The 24,733-nt window shown below is 36.7% G+C and overlaps 1 protein-coding gene and 1 pseudogene across 7 annotated transcripts in view; both read left to right on the top strand.

Annotated features, from left to right (window-relative positions):
• LOC137237143 (fatty-acid amide hydrolase 2-like) overlaps window positions 1-555 on the top strand; it is a 30,543-nt gene extending 29,988 nt beyond the window's left edge. For all 7 annotated transcript variants that reach the window (XM_067760441.1, XM_067760445.1, XM_067760443.1 and 4 more), the window contains exon 8: window positions 19-555. In XM_067760441.1, the coding sequence (XP_067616542.1) occupies window positions 19-309 (291 nt within the window). In that variant the 3' untranslated portion in view covers window positions 310-555. The remainder of the gene's footprint in view (window positions 1-18) is intronic.
• On the top strand, window positions 460-24,015 carry LOC137240377 (fatty-acid amide hydrolase 2-B-like; annotated as a pseudogene).
• Window positions 24,016-24,733: the final 718 nt, after the last annotated feature.

Raw genomic sequence — 24,733 nt, 5'->3', positions numbered from 1 at the left:
TTTTTTTTTGTATTGCAGGATATGCTCGGCGAGAATGGGGTGCTCCTCGTACCAACTTTTCCCACTTCTGCCTTTGCCTTCAACACTGGCACATTGAATTTGGTTGGTGTGGATCTAATGCTAATATTTAATATATTGGGTTTACCTGCCACACATGTTACCATGGGTTTGGATAAACGAGGCTTGCCGATTGGCTTTCAAGTGGTTGCTGCACCGTATCAAGATAAACTTTGTTTACAAATAGCAGCTGAATTGGAAGGAGCATTCGGTGGTTGGGTGCCGCCAATCCCTAACGATATAAAATCTTAGTATAAATAAGCTAAAGAATAAGTAATATGTGATTTCTAGTTATGTATGTTTGTATGTTTCTGTATTTACCTATGTACAGATTTGTGGTTTGAGTTCTATTTTAGTAATTTTAACCATGTGTACGTCCTTAGTTTTATTTAACCATACGATATGCCATATATACAGGTACATAACATAAGCATGCTTAGTTAATGCTTTATCTCAACATTCAATTAATAATGATGTTTTCGTTTCAACCAAAAATAAGTTGCCTATCAATTCCCTCTTGTTGTTTAGTGTTCGGTTGAAAAATTAAGCACAAAAATGCTGTTCGTATCATAATGTGCTACGTTTAATGGAGGAGCAAATTTATTTCCCCTGAGAAACTTTGTGTCACAAGAAGTGTTTGAGTTTATGTTTACCTTTCCCACAAATTTGGTTTGGAGGCAACCTGGTTTCGGCGTTGTATCGTCTTCAGTGTCATTTTCCATCCTGAATGTAGGTATTCAAAAATTTAGAGCTTGGGCGCATTTATAGTCAAACAGCTATAACTAAACTTAAGTTACTATTTAATTTCGATTTTGAATACGCGACATTAATAAAGGTATTAACTAAAACTAGTATCGCCTGTGGCCGAAATTTGACCAACTTGTTTTTTTTTTTTTACGGTTTTATTTAGCTTGACTTGACAGGCCGGCTGCACGGCCATTGCGAACGAATTTTGTAATTAAAATTTAAATAACTTCCCGATAAGCTACAAGCTTGAAACTTGGAATATAGTTCAGAACCCGACGACAATGCAATAATATGAAAAAAACTTCGATAGGTGGCGCATGGATCGAAATATTTCAAAGAAACGTATTTGTAGTCCGATTTGGCTCATATTTGGAACACATGATACATACATGAATAGAAAGCAACATATGAAAAAAATCGCCGCCAGGTGGCGCAAGGATCAAGATATTCAAAAAAATCGTATTTGTGGTCCAATTTGGTTCATATTTGGGACACATAATACATACATTAATAGAAAGCGACACAAAAAAATCTCCGCTAGGTGGCGCATTGATCGAAATATTTTAAAAAATCGTATTTTTAGTCCGATTTGGATCATATTTCGAACACATAATACAATGTATTATTAATACATACATTATTAATACATACATTGCGGCCGCCGTGGTGTGATGGTAGTGTGCTCCGCCTATCACACCCAAGATCCTGGGTTCACGCGCCGGGCAAAGCAACATCAAAATTTTAGAAACAAGGCTTTTCAATTAGAAGAAAATTTTTCTAAGCGGGGTCGCCCCTCGGCAGTGTTTGGCAAGCACTCCGAGTGTATTTCCGCCATGAAACGCTCCCAGTGAATACTCATGTGCCTTGCAGATACCGTTCGAAGTCGGCATAAAACAAGTAGGTCACGTCCCGCCAATTTGTAGGAAAAATTAAAAGGAGCACGACGCAAATTGGAAGAGAAGCTCGGCCTGAAATCTCTTCGGAGATTATCGCGCCTTACAAAAAAAATACATACATGAATAGAAAACGGCTTGTGAAAAAATCGTCGATAGGTGGCACAAGGGTCGAGATATTCAAAATTTTCGTATTTGTGGGCCGAATTGGTCCATATTCGGAACACATAATACATACATGAATAAAAAGCGACCTATGATGTCCGATTTGGCTCATATTTGGAACATATATTACATACAGTCCGTTAGAAGTGACATCAAAATATTTTGGAATTCGAAAAGAGACAAGCATACGTGGCGCAGAGTCGAGTAAAGTCTTTGGAAGGCTTATGTATTGAGGACTTAGATTCTAACAAATTGTCAGGAAAGAGTCCTTGTAATAATGAGTCACTAAATGAATGAGTGAGAAATAATGGACAATTAAATACAAGCCCGGAGATTTGTGTGTTGAAAGATGAAATGTGAAAATCAAAATTAACATTTCCGACGATATTTTAAAGTTTCGCAAATAAACAGCAGATATTTGAATATAAGGTCACGTGATTTTTCGAACCCTTCTCATACGTACATACATATATATTCAACTTTAGTATGTGGTGAGAAAATTTTCAGAGGAGTATTTAAACCTTTGGAACCTACTAAAGGATTTTGCATCACTGATTTCGCTTATTATCTTAGCCAATCGGAAATATAGAAGTTTTGAAAAAATCGGCACTTTTTTCGAGTAACTTGCTTTTTTAACAACTTAAGGACAATTTAAAAACATGTTCGACTTGGGTTATTTTATTTAAATTCATTGTTCCTTATTAATTTTTTCAAAAAAAAAATTTGTAAATTGAGCATTTAAATTTTTTATATAACTTCTCTTTTAGTGTTTAATTTTAATAACTTGATGAATTGGGTGATGCTAAAACCGTATTAAGCTGGCATTGAAAGCGACTGTTTTTTTAAATAACTTTTGAATGGGTGGAAAGAGTTAAATTTTGCAATTGGATTATTAAAACTGGCAGTGATGCGCATCCGTTGATACCCCTTTCGACTATATCAGACAAATTTTCGACATAAACAATAATTGTCTTAAATGTGTAGAAAATATAGTAATGCGCCGAACGCCGCCACCACCCCCCCCCCCCCCCCCGCTGATATTTTTGACATTCGACGGCGGCGTGCGAAAAACGGCGAAAACGTCTCTAATAAGCACACCCAATTTTTCTAATAACCACAGAAAAGCGCCTCAGTACACTTGGAAAGCCAGTACCTAGGAAACCAATTGAGATCTAAATTGAACCGTGGTAAAATATTTTAAATGAACATTGTTTCAACCATTTTTGATGTTAAATCCAACCCCAACATTATTGCTAAAGCTCACAGTAAATATTCTTTCACATGTATAACGTTTGGTTACAGATGAACGCGACTTCCATTCTTTTTTTTTTTTTTGTTTTTGTTAAATTTTTCAAAATATCATATATAGTTTTGAGGCTATTAGGGAAAAGTTGTGAAACCCGCAGTTTATTGCGTTGGGGAGAGGGACAACTACAAAACTACAAAATTTAGCAATAGTCATATAATTGAGAGTAACTTAAAATTAAATTGGATACATTGCTGTCTCATTAGATACAGATGAAGATAGAAAAAATGTAGTAAGTGCCAACTCTCTTAATGAACCAAAATATCGCATTTCATTTATTTCAATTTAAGCTACTTTAGCGTATTGGCGTGGTATATGCTTGTTCAACCAGTTGCTTCACTTCTCTTAGCGCATACAAAGAATACGATCTCGTGCCACATGCAAATTAAAACAGAATGATTGGAATCAGTAGGCATTCCGCACTCCCTCGTAGTAAACGTGCGCGTCGCTATATAAAGTATTAAGTGCATTTATTAAAATATTATTTTACTGTTCAATTCTCTATGCCGGTATAAAGAATAAACACAAAAATAAAACAAGGAGCTTATATTTCGACTGCTGCAAATTCTTGCTAAAATCATTTGGTCCATAGTTAACCCAGTTCTGAATATATTAATGGCGCGAAAAAAACCGGGCATTCCGCCGATTCATAACAAATTGTTGACACTTTAAGTAGTTGAATTAGTGGAGCTGTTAAACAAACGAAAGGTGAACAAACAAGCCAATGATAAGCGGTCTTTTTATACTCAGCTGAGCAGAGCTACAGAGTATATTAATTTTGTTCGCATAACGGTAACCAGTAACGGCGAAAAAAGAAATTCATTTAGCCATGTCCGTAAGTCCGGCCGTCCGTCCGTCCGTCCGTCTGTCTGTAAACACAATAACTTGAGTAAATTTTGAGGTATCTTGATGAAATTTGGTACGTAGGTTGCTGGGCACTCATCTCAGATCGCTTTTTGAAATGAACGATATCGGACTTCAACGACGCCCACTTTTTCGATATCGAAAATTTCGAAAAACCAAAAAGCGATAATTCATTACCAAAGACGGATCAAGCGATGAAGCTTGGTAGGTGGGTTGACCTTATGACGCAAAATAGAAAATTAGTAAAATTTTGGACAATGGGAGTGGCACCGCCCACTTTTAAAGGAAGGGAATTTAAAAGTTTTGCAAGTTGTAATTTTGGCAGTCGTTGAAGATATCATGATGAAATTTGGCAGGAACGTTACTCCTATGTGTGCTAAATAAAAATTAGCAAAATCGGATGACGAACACACCCAATTTTAAAAAAAAAATTTTTAAATCAAATTTTAACAAAAAATTTAATATCTTTAGAGTATAGAAGTAAATTATGTTAACATTCAACTCCAGTAATGATATGGTGCAACAAAATACAAAAATAAAAGGAAATTTCAAAATGAGCGTGGCTCCGCCCTTTTTCATTTAATTTGTCTATAATACTTTTAATGCCATAAGTCGAACAAAAATTTACCAATCCTTGTCAAATTTGGTAGGGGCATGGATTCTATGCCGGTAACTGTTTTCTGTGAAAATGGGCGAAATCGGTTGAAGCCACGCCCAGGTTTTATACACAGTCCACCATCTGTCCTTCCGCTCGGCCGTTAACACGATAACTACAGCAAAAATCGATATATCTTCACTAAACTTAGTTCACGTACTTATCTGAACTCACTTTATCTTGATATAAAAAATGGCCGAAATCCGACTACGACTAATCCCACTTTTCCGATATCGAAAATTACGAAAAATGAAAAAAATGCCATAATTCTATACCAAATATGAAAAAAGGGATGAAACTTTGTAAAATGGATGTGACACCTACCATATTAAGTAGAAGAAAATGAAAAAGCTCTGCAGGGCGAAATCAAAAGCCCTTGGAATCTTGGTCAATGTTCGTGGTATTACATATAAAAATAAATTAGCGGTACCCGACAGAGGATGTTCTGGGTCAACCTGGTCCACATTTTGGTTGATATCTCGAAAACGCCTTCACATATACAACTAAGGGCTTCTCCCTTTTAAAACCCTCATTAATACCTTTAATTTGATACTCATATCGTACAAACGCATTCTAGAGTCACCCCTGGTCCACCTTTATGGCGATATCTAGAAAAGGCGTCCACCTATTGAACTAAGGCCCACTCCCATTTAAATAATCATTAACACCTTTCATTTGATACCCATATCGTACAAACAAATTCTAGAGTCACCCCTCGTCCATCTTTAGGCGATATCTCGAAAAGGCGTCCACCTATAGAACTAATTCCCACTCCCTTTTAAAATACTCATTAACACCTTTCATTTGATTCCCATATCGTACAAACACATTCTAGAGTCACCCCTGGTCCACCTTTATGGCGATATCTCGAAAAGGCGTCCACCTATAGAACTAAGGCCCACTCCCTTTTAAATAATCATTAACACCTTTCATTTGATACCCATATCGTACAAACACATTCTAGAGTCACCCCTGGTCCACCTTTATGGCGATATCCCAAAATGGCGCCCACCTATAGGACTATGGTCCACTTCCTTTTAAAATACTCTTTCATACCTTCCATTTGATACCCATGTCATACAAATACATTCCAGGATTACCCTAGGTTCATTTTCCTACATGATTTTCCCTTATTTTGTCTCAGAAGCTCTCAGCTGAGTATGTAATGTTCGGTTACACCCGAACTTAGCCTTCCTTACTTGTTTTGTATTGTTCGTCTTACCCAGCACAATTAAATTTTTTGTTTATTTTTTAATTTTAAAATAGGTTACTGGTCAACTTTTTTTATAAAAGTTTAATAATACAATTGATGAATCTAAACATGAACATTACATCATCGGTATATAATCAATACTCTCTATCGACAGAAGCCCAATTTTTCCGGAGATCAAACAACCCACTTTTGCCAGCTTTATTGTAAAGTGCTAATAATATGAAGTACCCCAATGAGCATATATGTAATACTCCTGCATTGCTACTACAAGCTACGTTCATTCACAAACGTCACAGTGCCGATATATTGCTGTTTAAATGTTTTTATACTCAGCGTGCTTGCCCACTTTTTATACATATGTATAACATTTTGGAAAACACAAAAAACCTGATTATTTAGTAAATAATACACCTAGAATGTTGAAATTTGACGTGTGGACTGATATTGAGACTCTTGATAAAAATTAAAAAAAAAAATTTTGAATGGGAGTGGCACCACCCACTTTGATAAAATCAATTTTACAAATATTATTAACCATAAATCCAAAATCGTTAAACCTATCGTAACAAAATTCGGCAGAGAGGTTGGCTTTACTATAAGGAATGCTTTGAAGAACAATTAACGAAATCGGTTAAGGACCACTCCCACTTTTATATAAAAGAATTTTAAAAGGGTTGTGGACGAATAAAATAAGCTATATTTTTGCAAAAAAGAGCTTTATATCAATGGTATTTCATTTCCCAAGTGGGTAAATAGGAAAAAATTAAAATTTAAAAAATGGGCGTGGCACCGCCCCTTTTATGACTAAGCAATTTTCTATGTTTCGGGAGCCATAACTCGAAGAAAAATTAGCGGATCGTAATAAAATTGGGTACACAAATTTTCCCTATAGCAGGAAATATTTCTAGTAAAAATGGATGGGATCGGTTAAAGACCACGGCAACTTAGATATATAAAACAAGTTTACAAGGATCGTAGACTAGAATAATGAGCTGTAACTAGCAAAAAATAGTTTTGAATTAAGTTTTGTTGTAAGAGGAAATGGGGAGACATTTTTTTTTTAAACTGGTGGTGCCACGTGTTATGTAGAAAAGTAATTTATCTGAAATGAAATGTGCAAATGAAGCTCACGCTGAGTATATAATGTTCGGTTACACCCGAACTTAGACACCTTTACTTGTTGTTTATGTATTCAATAATCGAATGTAACTAAATTTAAATTTTTTCTTGTCACACTTAAGGCCGCGGCACAATGAAATTTTTCATACAGATGCGTTTAGCACAAGCTTATGCACTCCAGCAACATCGCCACAATCAACCAAGATGTTGCGTTTATAAATATGAAAGAATCTCAGATTTGGCAATTGAAGTTTATTTCGCCTTGCCTATTCACATACAAAATTTCGGGAGCACTGTTTTAAACATTCTCCCTATACAACAAAAATACTTGCTAACATATTCATTTGTTATATTGCAGGTTTTAATTGCGAAAAATGTTAGAAAAGTTATCAACGAGTGGGAAATGTAATTTCAAAGTGTGCCAGCACCCTTAGCCAAAGCAAATGTCAAATTCTTCTTCGTATGCTTTGCTAATTTTTCATGGTAGATGGCGCCAGTGTCGCTCAATCTACCATTCTCCATAAAAATACGTACAATCTACTCATAATGCATAAGGTTAAGTTAAACGCATCTATATGAGAAACTGCTTATGTGACGAGGCTTTTATGCTGATACAATCACAAGAATTTTGTAGGTTGTCTTGTTTTGATTTCGAATTGCGAGGATTTTCTATTAGCAATATAGGATAATGGTATTACATACATATGTATGTATATGCCAATGAGTGATGAAAAATCCCTTTATGTACTCAAATCAATCTTTTGTTTTAAGCTCGGTTTAATTCAAATTAAAAATCAGATAAAGCTTTTTATGATAAACATTGCTGATAGAGGGTTATGCTGAGCAAAGAAAATATTAGTTTTTTGGATGATAGCTGTACTCAAGAAAAGTACTCAAAATATCGATGCTAACACTCATGCTCAATAAAAGGGATCGAGTATACTGTATACTGCCGAGTACTTCGTGATTTTTACCTTAAGTGAAAAATATCATTATATATATTTTTTTTATGCGATCGTATAATTTAGTCCCTTAAGATATGCAGATGTATTTGAAAAGCGAAATTTAGAAAGTGTTAAATACATAATAGATAAAAAGTATTTTTCTATTCATGTTCTGTTCTTATCTTCCAATTTGCAAAGTGCTAATACTTAATTTTTTCTACAAACTTGCAGGACAAAACCTCCGTGTATTATGCCGCCTCCAGCCGTTAGATAAACTTTTGCTGAGTATATTTTCATGGTGGAGGATTTTTGGCTTTTAACCATCAATTTGCTTTATTTGAAAGTCGAAAAACCGAACCGAAAATTTACCCATGTGAAAGATCTTTAAGTTATCACCATTGGGTAGGTTTACAAGTAAGATATATGTGTTTGCTTCTCTTTTGAACTCACAACCGTTTGACACTGACGAAATGTCATACCTGTGTGGAACGAACATTTGAACGAAGTGTCAAAATTGCCGGGTTGCTGCTATCGGGATCGACGGAGAGTTGCAAAAATTAACGAAGAGGGAAGCGAAGCGGGCGCTTAGCATTGCTCCACATAGAGTCTAGTTATGGGAATCAGCCGCGAGAGCTGCACGTCCGGTTCAACACCTTCCTGGAGTGGGCCGAATTAGGAATAGTTTCGCTGCAGTGGCTGGTTTTGGGGATAACAATTTTTGAGTTACACGCAACAAGTTAAGCGCGATTACCTTGAAATGAAAAACGTGTGGTCGGGGAAAGCACCGAGTAACTTCATTAAATGGAAATTACCTATCTACATTTTCCCCGATATATCTAAATGGGTGTGAGTTATCGAAATGCAAACCGCTAAATACTGTAGTCGTCACTCGTACCTATTGCTAACAGATTTGGGCCTACACGGGCTTGCACATTATAGCCGCCGAAATCCCAATAAGTTTCGGACTTTATAAATGCTTAATATCAGATGTTAATATTTGTGTTTATATTTTTCTTTGATAGTTGAAATCCGAAGATCTTGTTAAAGCTTACATCGAGCGTATTAAAGAAGTAGAGCCTTTTATAAATGCAGTGGTGAAGGATCGTTTTACAAGAGCACATGAAGAATCGATTCGTGCTGACGGCCTTATATCAAAAACATCGGACGCTGAATTATCAGCACTTTTCAAACGTAGTCCTTTACTAGGAATACCATTTACAGTGAAAGAGAGCTGCGGATTAAAAGGTGCAAATAAACACCGATATCTCAAACTTTTATTTAATTCAGTTATTCCTATCGCTTTTCCATCCATGCCAATACGTGTAGAAGCAAACAGCGTGCCCACCTAATAAGTCTTGAAAACGGTGGAGTAGTACAGAATGTAATAGATGCCGGTGGTATACCACTGTTAGTTTCCATAACACCCGAATATTGCTTTAGCATTGAAACAAATCCAGCTACGCAAAAACGCTGCCTCAATCCTTAACGATAGTAGGCGCACGGTCGGAGGCTCCTCTGGAGGAGAGGTATGCAAGTAAAATGTGTACTAGTTCACAAGTAGTTAATATTATTATGTTTTTTTTTTTTCGTCCAGGGCGCCTTAAATGGTTCAGGCGCCAGCCTATTCGGTATTGGTTCGGATATTGGCGGCTCCATTCGCATTCCAGCATTATTTAATTGCGTATTTGGACATAAACCAACAGGTGGTATTACCTCAGTAGAAGGACATTTTCCATATTGCAAAGATCCCTATTTGCAAATATACCTGCAACTGGGTCCGATTACCCGCTTTGGAAGGGATTTAAGTTTGCTAACGCATGCAATGGCAGGCAAAAATGCTGAAAAGTTGGATCTCTTCACGCCTGTTAAAACAGATAATATCAGCGTATGTATGTAGGTAGATTAGGGTGCTTCTTATAAATCAAATTACCGATTTTCCGAATCTCACTTCTTCAGACTGAACAGCAACGACAAAAATATCACATTTATGTTTTTACCTCGTTTGGAGACGTTTGAGGGGTGCGCACAAGGGTCGAAGTTAAGACTACTCAATGAAACTCGAAAAAATAGGAATTAAATTTTTTTTCTAATACCCAAAAACGATGTGTGGAGCGAAACAAATTGTAACTTTGCCATTGGGCGCTTTCAGGAAACACAAAAGTCGTTGAGTGATACCTTACTGAACGCACCGTTGAGCAGTTACGATCCGAAATACTGAGTAGAAATATTTTTCGCTACATTTTCTCAACGTGTTTATTCGGCTGTCTGACAGTTCTTTGACATTTTAAAGTGCTGTTTATGAATAAAATGTTTCCTTCAATTTCCTGTTATTATTATGGTGAAGTGTAACAAATAGTCTAAGGAGCCCTTTCCTTGAAATTTATGGATAGTTATTTAATTTGATAGTTGGCTCAACTCTCCCTTCATAAACCAAAATTTCTATCACTTAATTAACGGATGCAATGTGTCAACAAAAATAGTGGTTTCTGAAAGCTCCCTTTGAGGGTGTTCATAATAAATAAATAAAAATAAATGTAAGGCGCGATAACCTCCGAAGAGATCTAAGGCCGAGCTTCTCTTCCAATTTGCGTCGTGCTCCTCTTGATTTCCCCTACAAATTGGCCGGACGGGACCTACATGTTTTATGCCGACTCCGAACGACATCTGCAAGGCAGATGAGTTTTCACTGAGAACTTTTCATGGCAGAAATACACCCAGAGCGCTTGCCAAACACTACCGAGGGGCGACCCCGCTTAGAAAAATTTTCTTCTAATTGAAAACCCTTATTTCTAAAATTTTGATGTTGCTTTGCCCGGGGTGTGAACCCAGGGCATACGGTGTGGCAGGCGGAGCACGCTACCATCACACCACGGTGGCCGCCAAAAAGGGTGAGGGTGTTCTTATGTGTTTGAAATCGGCCATTCTCAAACTGCTCCAGAAAATGTTTTCAATGTACGTGTACGTGTAGTTTTAAAACTAATTTTCACAAAACATTAGCTTGGGATGATAGAAAGTATATTATCTGGAAACTTCAGAAAAATATTAATACGCTAAAAAAATTGACCGCCTTTTTTGATAAACTGTTTTTAACAATTTCATTGAATGTAATCTACACTACAACTCAAATTCAGAAAATTCATATTCAGAATGTTACGATTGATATTCAGAAAAAGGCAATTTATATTCAAATCTTCCATTTAATATTCAGAAAATTACAACTGATATTCAGGAAGTTGCAATTGATAATTAGAAATTTACAATTCATATTTAGAAATTCCATTTCATATTCGTAAATTACTTTAAAAAAACCACCAAATATGAATTACTTTTAAAAAACCACAAAATTATTAGATGAATTCTATGTATACAGTTGGCAAAATATATTGGATGCTACAAAAAAAAAAATATTGTCGCGAATATTAGCAACACTAAGGGATACTATCATCTCTAAGTCGATGCTAAGCAGTGACTTGTATGCACATTATTAAATCAATCGTTATGTCTTTACATATGGACGTACACGCAGCGGAGAAGAGACGCACAAACACATGCAGATATCTTATCTGAGATGCTCCCAAAAGTATGAAATTATAATTGTGCTCACATATATACGCGCATATGAGAAGCTATAAAACGTAGCAATTTTATAGCTGATAACAAACTAGTAAATTCTAGAATGGAAGCGCCTGGAATATGCGAACGAGAAATCACATAGTATAAAAGGCAGTAACAGTAGAGGCACGACAATCAGTTTCATTTAAGCAAGCTATTGGTTGTGAAGTATCAGTGTTATTTATACAACAGTTTAGCGATACGAACGTTAGCAGAAGGTTGCAAATAAGAGGAATTGCAGTAAATTCGTTACAATTGGTGTTAGAAGAGGAATTGTTGAATAAATTCCGAATATTTCGAGTACAACAAGGACATGGCAAAGTTAAGTGAATTGAAGATCCAGTAACTGAATAAGGAGTTGGAGAGCCTTGGATTGAATACAAGCGACATTAAACTCGAACTTCAGGCACGCCTACGAGAGGCAATGGAAGCAGAAGGAACTAACGTGGAACAGTATGTCTTTCACCTTGATGTCGACGAGGCAACAACAAAAATTGAAAAGAAAAACGAAACGCCACGGACAGTTACCAGCACAGACTTGAACATGATTTTAGCTGCAATATCTGCTCAAACATCGACAGTGTCATCTCAACTGCAAGAACAGATTACAAGTATTGCATCTCAACTGGAATCGCAGGAGACACGCATAACATCGAAGATTAAGGCACAATAAACGCGTATTTCAGAAATGTCGACACAGATGACATCAAAGATGGAAACACAACTGAAAGAACAAGAGGCACGCATAATAGTACAACTCGAAGCGCAAGAGGCGCGTATATCATCAAAACTCGAAGCGCCTATGGACGAGAAAATAACGCAGTTTGAGGAAAAAATCGAAGCCGAGGTGGATGCTTTGAGAGGTCGTATACAGGAGTTGCAATTAAATCGCCCAGCTGTTTCAGCAAGGTAAAAACACCATTCTTTGACGGTTCTGTTCCTTTCCAGGTCTTTAAGCTGCAGTTTGAGAAGACAGCAGCAGTGAACAACTGGAATGCTGAATATAAAGTTGCAGCTCTATTCGTAGCATTGAAGGGGCCAGCAGCCGAAATCCTACAGACGATTCCCGAAGGAGAGCGGAAAAACTATGAAGCATTGATGGCCGCTGTCGAGAGACGTTATGGAAGCGAGCATAGAAAACAGATATACCAAATTGAGTTGCAAACCCGTCGACAAAGAGTGAATGAGACTCTGCAGGAGTTTGCCTCGGTTGTTGAAAGATTGGCTCATTTGGCAACTGCGGCCGCACCCGTGGAATACACCGAGAGGGTAAAAATCCACAGTTTTATAAATGGCATACGGGACGTGGAAACGAAGCGAGCTATATACGCAAACCCAAAACCGACATTTCCTGAAACTGCCTCCGTATTGAGTAAACCAGCATATAAGGCTCATCGTGTGGAAGTAGAGAGACCAGAGTGGGTAGACACAATTTTGGAAGCATTGAAAGGTACGCAGCCGAAGAATAATGATGCAGTCAAATGCTTTAAGTGTGGAAATCCAGGGCACATTGCTCGTTATTGCAACACCAACCCTAACAGTTCCAACAATGTGGGTGGTCGTAAACGCAGAGCTGAAGGAGATGAGCAGATCTCCAAGACCAATCAATCGTTAAACTAAAGCGAGTCAGTCGCAAGGGGCGACAGCTGGCTCCCTCAATTGAATGCCCCATAATCTCTATCTCACAAATTGGAAGAAGGTCAAACAATCTTACTGTCGGAGGACATGTGGATGGAAAGGAACGTTTACTGACTGTAGATAAGGGTGCATCTCATTCCATCATTCGAGCGGATTTAGTCAACAAGAAAATAAGGCCACTGCATGGGGCAAGATTGCGTACAGCCACGGGAGAAAACACCACGTTTCTAGGAGAAGTATCATGTGAAGTCGCAATTGGGAACGTCACGGTGGTACACAATTTTATAGTGGCAGAGATTGTTGATGAAATCATAATTGGAGTGGACTTCTTAATCGACCAAGGCATCAATATCGGCATGCAAAACAAGGCGATGCGATATGAGAACATGGATGTTCCACTTAATTTCGGCTACGAGAGAGACACCAGCAGTAAGCGAGTGCTGGTGGAAGAGAGTCAGCAAATACCACCAAAATCAGAAGCGGTTATCTGGGCAAGGGTTGATGGAGATTGTGGGACAACCAAATTGTGGGTTGTCGAAGCAGCAAACAAAGCAACACTGAACGTACTTGTAGGAAAACCCTGGCTATGACAAAACAAGATGGACGTATTCCGGTAAGAGTACTCAATGAGATCAAGTCACCACTCAAACTGACCAAAGGAGCTATATTGGTAATATGTCAAGAGGCTGAAATAGTTATTAACTGTGAACAGCTCCAGGAACACGTTTCAACTAGCAAAGCTGATCTTTCAAATGACATCACGGCATGGGCGGAGGGGCTAGAGGAAGATTATCAGAGTAAGGCAAAGCAACTGCTCCTAAAGTACGCAAACATATTTGACCAGGATGGTTCCAAACCAGGGCGCACCAATGATGTGAAACATCAAATTGACATTGGAGACGCGAGGCCGATACGTCAAGCTCCTCGTAATGTTTCACTGGCGAAGCGGGAAGTTGTGAGTCAAATCGTACAAGAAATTAGCGACAGCGGCGTCATCGAACCATGAGCTAGTCCATGGAGAAGGATGGAAAAATGAGGTTTTGCGTACACTATCGCAAGTTGAACGACGTCACGAAAAAGGATAGCTGCCCATTGCCGAGAATGGACGACACTCTGGACTCGTTCTCTGGTACCAAATGGTTTTACACACTGGACTTGAAAAGTGGCTACTGGCAAGAGGAGGTGAAGGAGGAAGACAAAGAAAAAACAGCCTTCAGCGTCGGAGATGGTCTTTGGCAATTTACAGTAATGCCTTTGGACTTTGTAATGCACCAGCTACTTTTGAGAGACTCATGGATCAGGTATTGAAAGGACTACATTGGAAAACATGCTTGGTATACCTGGACGATATCATCGTATTGGGCAAGAACTTTGATGAACATCTTAAAAACTTGGAGGAAGTTTTCCAGAGAATAGCTGGCGCTGGTCTGAAACTAAGTCCCAAAAAGTGCGCGCTGTTTAAAAGGGAAGTAAATTATTTGGGTTACAAGGTAACGACAGAGGGCATCTCCACTGCGAACGAAAAGATAGAGGCTGTAAAGGATTGGCCAAGACCACAGAACCTGCATGAATTGAGAAGTTTCCTTGGGCTGTGCACATATTACCGCCGATTTGTACCAAACTTTCCAGCGTAGCCCATAGCCTCCATGAGCTTACAAGAAAAAATAAAGCTTTTGAATGGAAGAAGGAGCAAGAAGTGGCTTTCCAAAACATTGAAGAAGCGTTTGTGCACTGTCCCATTTTTGGCATATCCGATTCCAGGAGCAACATTTATTCTAGATACCGATGCGAGTGGATATGCTATAGGAGGCGTTTTATCACAACTGGTCGACGGACGGGAGAAGTTAGTTGCATATTACAGCCGTTCAATTGGAAAACCAGAGAGGAACTATTGCGTTACACGGAGAGCTGTTGGCACTGGTAGAGTGCATTAAACATTTTAACAAGTACCTCTACGGCCAGCGATTCCGCGTCAGGACAGATCACGCAGCGGTAAAATGGCTCTTACAGTTCCGTAACCCAGAGGCACAATTGACACGGTGGATCGAGCGACTACAAAGCTACGACTTTTCCATTGAGCATCGGAGAAGTAGTACCCATAGAAATGCTGATGCAATGTCACGAAGACCATGTAGTTTGGAATGCAAGCACTGTTCAAAGGCAGAGGCTAAAGAAGACATTATATATGTCCGGCTAATGACTACAACATGTACAGATGAATGGGACAAGGAACAGCTAAGGAAGTGTCAGCTAGAAGATACAGATCTGTCACATGTTATGCAAGGGCTCGACCGACCAAAGGAAGAACAAATAGAGAGGAGATGTCAGCAGAGAGTCCCATTGCGAAGTCATATTTGGCACAGTGGAACAGTTTAGAGTTGATATCCGGTTGCTTGCATCGAGTATGGGAAAGTGAGGATGGTCAAAGTAAGAAGAAACTGATAGTTGTTCCAAGGAAAAGGATTCCTGACGTTCTCAGTGAACTACATAACAGTCCAAATGGAGGTCATCTCGGAATCACGAAGACGCTCGAGAAAATTAAGCAGGGATTCTATTGGGTTGGTTGCCGTCAGTCGGTCACTGAGTGGATTGCCAACTGCGAGGTTTGCAGCAGAGCGAAAGGGCCCAAAACCCGAAGTCATGGCCAGATGAAGCTATATACCTCAGGTGCACCATTTGAAAGGACCGCAATGGATGTCGCAGGTCCATTTCCTATTAGCAACCGCGGAAACAAATACGTACTGGTGTTATGGATTATTTCAGTAAATGACCAGAGGTATACCCAATCCCAAACCAAGAAGCGGAAACAGTAGCAGAAGTGGTTACAAACGATTGGGTTGCAAGGTATGGTGTGCCAATGGAGTTACATTCTGACCAAGGCAGGAATTTTGAATCAGCTGTGTTCCAAGAAATGTGTAAGAAGTTGGGCATTCGAAAAACACGGACAGTTGAATTGCATCCTCAGTCCGATGGTATGGTGGAACGTTTCAATAGAACCTTGGAGGAGCATTTAAGGAAAGTAGTAGACAAATACCATAAGGAGTGGGGTACACACATATCATTATTCAAACTCCCGCAAAGGTAATTTTTGGCAATGACCTTCGACTGCCAGCGGATTTGAAGTATGGAATAGATGTCGATGCGGAGAGAAATGTAAAGAAATCCACTGGTGTCTTGGAAGAAGAGCTGAGAGAGATACACGATCTGGTAAGGCAACGAGCAAAGATTATGAGTGTCAAAATGAAAGCCAGGTACGATAAAGCAATTAATTCGGAAGGGTTTCAGGAAAGAGATTTGGTGCTGTTATACAACCAACAACGAAAAAGAGGTCTGTCCCCGAAATTGCGGAGTAATTGGGAAGCCCCATACAAAGTTGTAAAACGGATCAACGGATCAAGAGTACCGCATACAAACCATTGGCAAACCACGAACCAAAATGAAAATGGTTCGTTTGGAAAGGCTGGCAGCGCTTAAATCGAGAGATTTGTCTGATCGGGACTATCAGACTTTGGTGGAGGGCAGTGTCACGAATATTAGCAACACTAAGGGATACTATCATCTCTAAGCCGATGCTAAGCAGTGACTTGTATGCACATCATTAAATCAATCATTATGTCTTCACATATGTACGTACACGCAGCGGAGAAGAGACGCACAAACACATGCAGATATCTTATCTGAGATGCTCCCAAAAGTATGCAATTATAATTGTGCTCACATGTGTACGCGCATATGAGAAGCTATAAACGTAGTAATTTTATAGCTGATAACCAACTAGTAAATTCTAGAATGGAAGCGCATAGAAGATGCGAACGAGAAATCACAGATATAAAATGCAGCAACAGTAGAGACACGACTATCAGTTTCATTTAAGCAAGCTATTGGTTGTGAAGTATCAGTGTTATTGTGAAGTACTTTAATAAAGGGCATTTTTCATTATTAAATATTGGAGTTATTTATTCAACAGTTTAGCGATACGAACGTTAGCAGAAGGTTGCAAATAAGAGGAATTGCAGTAAATTCGTTACAGTATTCATAAACTTACAAATAATATTCAGAAAATAACATTTCACACTCAGAAAACTACAATTGATGTTCTGAAACTTTTAACTGATATTCAGAAAAAGTATTTTACATTCAACTTTTAGACATTGAGTATTTAGAAACGGATGCAGGAGGTCCTAATGGCGGACCAACGTGGGAAGAAATTTGATTTAAAGTAAAGAATTTTTTCCAATTTCGCTGTTTTTAGTGACTTTATTTTAGGTCATATTGCCCTTACTTTCTTCAACATTGGGTAATATGGTCCCAAGCGCAGTACACTTGCTACATAATTTTGTATGTTCTTATATGGTTTTTCTTGTTTTTGTTTTAACTTTTCACCATGAAAGTGGGCCGTATAAAGCTTACAGAAGTGGGGAGTGTTATCCTTTTTCGGATATAGATACGGCAACAAGCACCATTAAGGTATTAGCCCGTCTATCTCTAGAACTATTAATATGACCATATTGAACCTTCTAAGCCATCTTGCCAATTCTGATGTAATTTTCTGAATATTAATTGTAAGTTTCTGAATATGAAATGGAATTCTGAATATGAATTGCAACTTTCCGAATGTGAATTGGAACTTTCCGAATATCAAATGGAAATTCTAAATATAAATTGTAATTTTTTGAATATTAAATGAAACTCTCTGAATATAAACTGAAAATTGTAGTTATTTATTCACTATTTTATTTCGATTTATTTAATAAAAAAAATAATATTGACATAACCCCTTGATTTATAGATTCTTTATGCATTTGGATTTGAAGGACTTAACGGCATTTGCCATTTATCACCTGACCACGAGATGAAACTTTCCATCATGATGGCTGTGAAGTTCTTCCAGAATCGTGGCTGTCAAGTGAAGAAGGTTTCAACAAAAGCTTTTACCAACTCGCTTGAGATTGCACTCGGTGGTATAATACTGTTGAAAGATTTTCCACATTTGATTAACAGCAAAAATCCAAATAAAGTACGCGAGACCTCATCTGAATTTCTAAAATCAATTTTTGGTAAATCGGAATATACTAAGGAAGCGCTATATTTTGATTTAATTCAGGGACTCAATGCTGCCATTACAGGCAAGCAACTTCAACAATACAGAGCAGAAGCTGAAACAATTAAAGCCGAGCTTACTGTGAGTCTAATTACGTATTATTATACCTCTCATGAAAATGGAATGGTATATTAATTTCGTCACGAAACCGAAAATTGTAAGTCCTTAAAGGAAAATAGATAGACCCACCATTAAGTATACCGAAATAATCAGGTTGAAGAGCTGAGTTGATTTAGCCATGTCCGTCTGTCCGTCTGTCCCTTTGTATGCAAACTAGTCCCTCAATTTTTGAGATATCTTGATAAAATTTGGTGAGCGGGTGTATTTGGGTGTCCGATTAGACATTTGTCGGAACCGACCGGTTCAGGCCACTATAGCATATATCCTCCATACAACCGATTTTTCAGAAAAAGAGGATTTTTGTAATATCTTACCCAATTTAACAGATTGAAGCTTCAAACTTCACCATATACTTTCGTATATTGCACATATTGTGCCTGAAAAAATTTATGAGATCGGTCGTATATATAGTATATATCCCCCACAACCGATTGTTCAGATAAGGAACTTTTCGTAATTACTGCCCTATTTTAAGAGCTAGAGGCTTCAAATTTCAACGAATACTTACGTATATAGCATATATTGTTGTCTGAAAAAATCATAAAGATCGGTGATATATATAGTATATATATGGTGGTATATATAGTATATATATATAGTATATATATATATATTTTCGCAAATTTTAGCCCCATTTTAACAGCTAGAAGCTTCAAATTTCACCGAATATTTACGTATATAGCATATATTGTTGTCTGAAAAAATCATAGAGATCGGTTGTATATATAGTATATATCTCATACAACCGATTGTTCAGATAAGAAACTTTTCGCAATTTCTACCCCATTTTAACAGCTATAAGCTTCAAATTTCACCGATTGCTTACGTATATAGCATATATTGTTGTCTGAAAAAATCATAGAGATCGGTTGTATATATAGTATATATCTCATACAACTGATTGTTCAGATAAGAAACTTTTCGCAATTTCTACCCCATTTTAACAGCTATAAGCTTCAAATTTCACTGATTGCTTACGTATATAGCATATATTGTTGTCTGAAAAAATCATAGAGATCGGTTGTATATATAGTATATATCTCATACAACCGATTGTTCAGACAAGAAACTTTTCGCAATTTCTACCCCATTTTAACAGTTATAAGCTTCAAATTTCACCGATTGCTTACGTATATAGTATGTATTGTTGTGTCAAAAAATCATAGAGATCGGTGATATATATAATATATATATGATGGTATATATGGTATATATATATAGTATATATATATATTTTTTACGATTTCGGCCCCATTTTAACAGCTATAAGCTTCAAATTTCACTGATTGCTTTCGTATATTGCACATATTGTTGCCTGAAAAAATTTATGAGATCGGTCGTATATATAGTATATATCCCCCACAACCGATTGTTCAGATAATGAACTTTTCGTAATTACTGCCCTATTTTAAGAGCTAGAGGCTTCAAATTTCAACGAATGCTTACGTATATAGCATATATTGTTGTCTGAAAAATTAATAAGGTCGGTGGTATATATAGTATATATATGGTGGTATATATAGTATATATATATATATTTTCGCAAACTTGAGCCCCATTTTAACAGCTAGAAGCTTCAAATTTCACCGAATATTTACGTATATAGCATATATTGTTGTCTGAAAAAATTATAGAGATCGGTTGTATATATAGTATATATCTCATACAACCGATTGTTCAGATTAGAAACTTTTCGCAATTTCTACCCCATTTTAACAGCTATAAGCTTCAATTTTCACCGATTGCTTACGTATATAGCATATATTGTTGCCTGAAAAAATCATAGTGATCGGTTGTATATATAGTATATATCTCATACAACCGATTGTTCAGATAAGAAACTTTTCGCAATTTCTAACCCATTTTAACAGCTATAAGCTTCAAATTTCACTGATTGCTTACGTATATAGCATATATTGTTGTCTGAAAAAATCATTGAGATCGGTGGTATACATAGTATATATCTCATACAACCGATTGTTCAGATAAGAAACTTTGCGCAATTTCTGCCCCGTTTTAACAGCTAGAAGCTTCAAATTTCACAAAATGCTTACGTATGCATGTATTGTTGTCTGAAAAAATCATTGAGATCGGTGGTATACATAGTATATTACCGATTCACCGATTGCTTACGTATATAGCATATATTGTTGTCTGAAAAAATCATTGAGATCGGTGGTATACATAGTATATTACCGATTCACCGATTGCTTACGTATATAGTATGTATTGTTGTGTCAAAAAATCATAGAGATCGGTGATATATATAATATATATATGATGGTATATATAGTATATATATATAGTATATATATATTTTTTTACGATTTCGGCCACATTTTAACAGCTATAAGCTTCAAATTTCACCGATTGCTTACGTATATAGCATATATTGTTGCCTGAAAAAATCATAGTGATCGGTTGTATATATAGTATATATCTCATACAACCGATTGTTCAGATAAGAAACTTTTCGCAATTTCTAACCCATTTTAACAGCTATAAGCTTCAAATTTCACTGATTGCTTAGGTATATAGCATATATTGTTGTCTGAAAAAATCATTGAGATCGGTGGTATACATAGTATATATCTCATACAACCGATTGTTCAGATAAGAAACTTTGCGCAATTTCTGCCCCGTTTTAACAGCTAGAAGCTTCAAATTTCACAAAATGCTTACGTATGCATGTATTGTTGTCTGAAAAAATCATAGAGATCGGTGATATATATATAGCATGTATTGTTGTCTGAAAAAATCATAGAGATCGGTGGTATATATATTATATACTTCATATAAACTGTCATTTTGACCCCTTTTTTACGGCTAGAAGCTTCAAAATTCATCAAATTTCATCAAATAGTTACGTTTACGTCATATATTTTTGAAATACGTGATTCGTAGTCATAGTTTTTACATGCAGACCACAAAAAACGTGAAGCTTTGCATCCTCACACAGATTACCTACCTATTTTTATACCTTTCATGAACATGAAATGGTATATTAATTTCGGGACGAAACCGAAAATTGTAAGTCCTTAAAGGAAAATAGATAGACCCACCATTAAGTATACCGAAATAATCAGGTTGAAGAGCTGAGTTGATTTAGCCATGTCCGTCTGTCCGTTTGTCTGTTTGTATGCAAACTAGTCCCTCAATTTTTGAGATATCTTGATAAAATTTGGTGAGCGGGTGTATTTGGGTGTCCGATTAGACATTTGTCGGAACCGACCGGATCGGACCACTATAGCATATATCCTCCATACAACCGATTTTTCAGAAAAAGAGGATTTTTGTAATATCTTACCCAATTTAACAGATTGGAGCTTCAAACTTCACCATATACTTTCGTATATTGAACATATTGTTGCCTGAAAAAATTTATGAGATCGGTCGTATATATAGTATATATCCCCCACAACCGATTGTTCAGATAAGGAACTTTTCGTAATTACTGCCCTATTTTAAGAGCTAGAGGCTTCAAATTTCAACGAATGCTTACGTATATAGCATATATTGTTGTCTGAAAAAATCATAAAGATCGGTGGTATATATAGTATATATCTCATACAACCGATTGTTCAGATAAGAAACTTTTCGCAATTTCTACCCCATTTTAACAGTTATAAGCTTCAAATTTCACCGATTGCTTACGTATATAGTATGTATTGTTGTGTCAAAAAATCATAGAGGTCGGTGATATATATAATATATATGATGGTATATATAGTATATATATATTTTTTTTACGATTTCGGCCCCATTTTAACAGCTAGAAGCTTCAAATTTCACCAAATGCTTACGTGTATAGCATATATTGATGTCTGAAAAAATCATTGAGATCGGTGGTATACATAGTATATATCTCATACAACCGATTGTTCAGATAAGAAACTTTGCGCAATTTCTGCCCCGTTTTAACAGCTAGAAGCTTCAAATTTCACAAAATGCTTACGTATATAGCATATATTGTTGTCTGAAAAAATCATAGAGATCGGTGGTATATATATTATATACTTCATATAAACTGTCATTTTGACCCCTTTTTTACGGCTAGAAGCTTCAAAATTCATCAAATAGTTACGTTTACGTCATATATTTTTGAAATACGTGATTCGTAGTCATAGTTTTTACATGCAGACCACAAAAAACGTGAAGCTTTGCATCCTCACACGGATTACCTACCTATTTTTATACCTTTCATGAAAATGAAATGGTATATTAATTTCGTCACGAAACCGAAAATTGTAAGTCCTTAAAGGAAAATAGATAGACCCACCATTAAGTATACCGAAATAATCAGGTTGAAGAGCTGAGTTGATTTAGCCATGTCCGTCTGTCCGTTTGTCTGTTTGTATGCAAACTAGTCCCTCAATTTTTGAGATATCTTGATAAAATTTGGTGAGCGGGTGTATTTGGGTGTCCGATTAGACATTTGTCGGAACCGACCGGATCGGACCACTATAGCATATATCCTGCATACAACCGATTTTTCAGAAAAAGAGGATTTTTGTAATATCTTACCCAATTTAACAGATTGAAGCTTCAAACTTCACCATATACTTTCGTATATTCCACATATTGTTGCCTGAAAAAATGTAGATCGGTCGTATATAGTATATATCCCCCATAACCGATTGTTCAGATATGGAACTTTTCGTAATTACTGCCCTATTTTAAGAGCTAGAAGCTTCGAATTTCACCAAATGCTTACGTGTATAACATATATTGTTGTCTGAAAAAATCATTGAGATCGGTGGTATATATAGTATATATCTCATACAACCGATTTTTCAGTTAAGAAACTTTGCGCAATTTCTGCCCCTGCAGCTAGACGCTTCAAATTTCGCCATATGCTTACGTATATAGCATATATTGTTGTCTGAAAAAATCATAGAGATCGGTGGTATATATATTATATACCCCATATAAACTCTAATTTTTGCCCCCTTTTTACGGCTAGAAGCTTCAAAATTCATCAAATTTCATCAAATAGTTACGTTTACGTCATATATTGTTGAAATACGTGATTCGTAGTCATAGTTTTTACACGTAGACCACAAAAAACCTGAAACTTTGCATCCTCACACAAAGTACCTACCTGTTTTTTATTTTATATTTATCTTAAAAATCGTTAAGGTATGTAGATCTGTTCACTATATATTTCTTATCTTATACATCCGATTATTCGGAGATTACGAACGGGATAAGATTATTGTTCAGCCCCATTCATGAAAGGTATGAAGTCTTCGGCACAGCCGAAGACAGTCCCGTTCTTACTTGTTTTTATTTCCTTTCAGCAATTGCTTGGAAGTAATGGCGTTTTGTTTTTACCCACTTTCTTCACATCTGGTATTCATCATCATACCTCGCCTTTAGCCCTTTGGAATATAGATTACACTATGATATTTAATATTATCGGTTTTCCCGCGACATCCCTACGGGTTTTAACTATAATGGCCTACCGGTTGGATTTCAAGTGGTTGCCGCACCATATATGGACAAGTTGTGTTTCCAAATTGCTAGTGAGCTAGAGGCCGCGCTCGGTGGTTGGATTCCGCCCACGCCACATGATATTTAGTATATGAAAGAGATTAATTTTTTAAATTTGTATTCATAGTAGGTGTTATTAACAAAATTTTGGTAAACATTTTTTATTCGGCTAAAATAAAATGTTTCGTGACGAGTCCAAATTTATCTGCGATATTTCCGAAATATTTAACGGACTGTTGCTTGGACAGTGCTGCCTTAAACATTCAAAGAACAATTTTTTTTTTTTTTTTTTTTTGAAATGATCGGTTTTATGCAGCTGGTGATTTAACTCTGATCTGGAAATAATAAACAAAACTTTTTTTCCATTTATCCATTTATAGGAAGCAAATTGGCCCAAATTTAGGGCCATTTAGTCGTTGTACTCCCTGAAAGAGTTCACTTTGTGGGTTATGATTGTAGATTTTCTAAATTTCTAGTCTATACTGTGTCTCGCTATTAAACTCCACTACATCACCCATTTTGCAATCACTTTTATAGCAATATGTTACAAAAGGACTAAATCCTGTAATTTAAATTAATAATCTCTATGCAGTTTTTCACATACTGAACTTTTAAACAATAGTACCTGGCGATCGAGCTTTGCTCGGCAATCTTCGGGTATTCCAAATAACATTCTTTGTTCATTAATCAAACTCTACTTTTTTTTATATGTACATATGTATATTATATATTTTTCTTACCAATATTTCATTTCCTTAAAAATAGATTTCAAAAACATATGAAACACTAACCGCAAAATGAACTGG

The sequence above is a fragment of the Eurosta solidaginis genome, chromosome 1, assembly GCF_040869045.1.
Source record: "Eurosta solidaginis isolate ZX-2024a chromosome 1, ASM4086904v1, whole genome shotgun sequence".
Lineage (NCBI taxonomy): Eukaryota > Metazoa > Arthropoda > Insecta > Diptera > Tephritidae > Eurosta > Eurosta solidaginis.
Note: the sequence above shows the minus strand (reverse complement) of the source record. Positions and strands in the feature narration are given on the sequence as shown.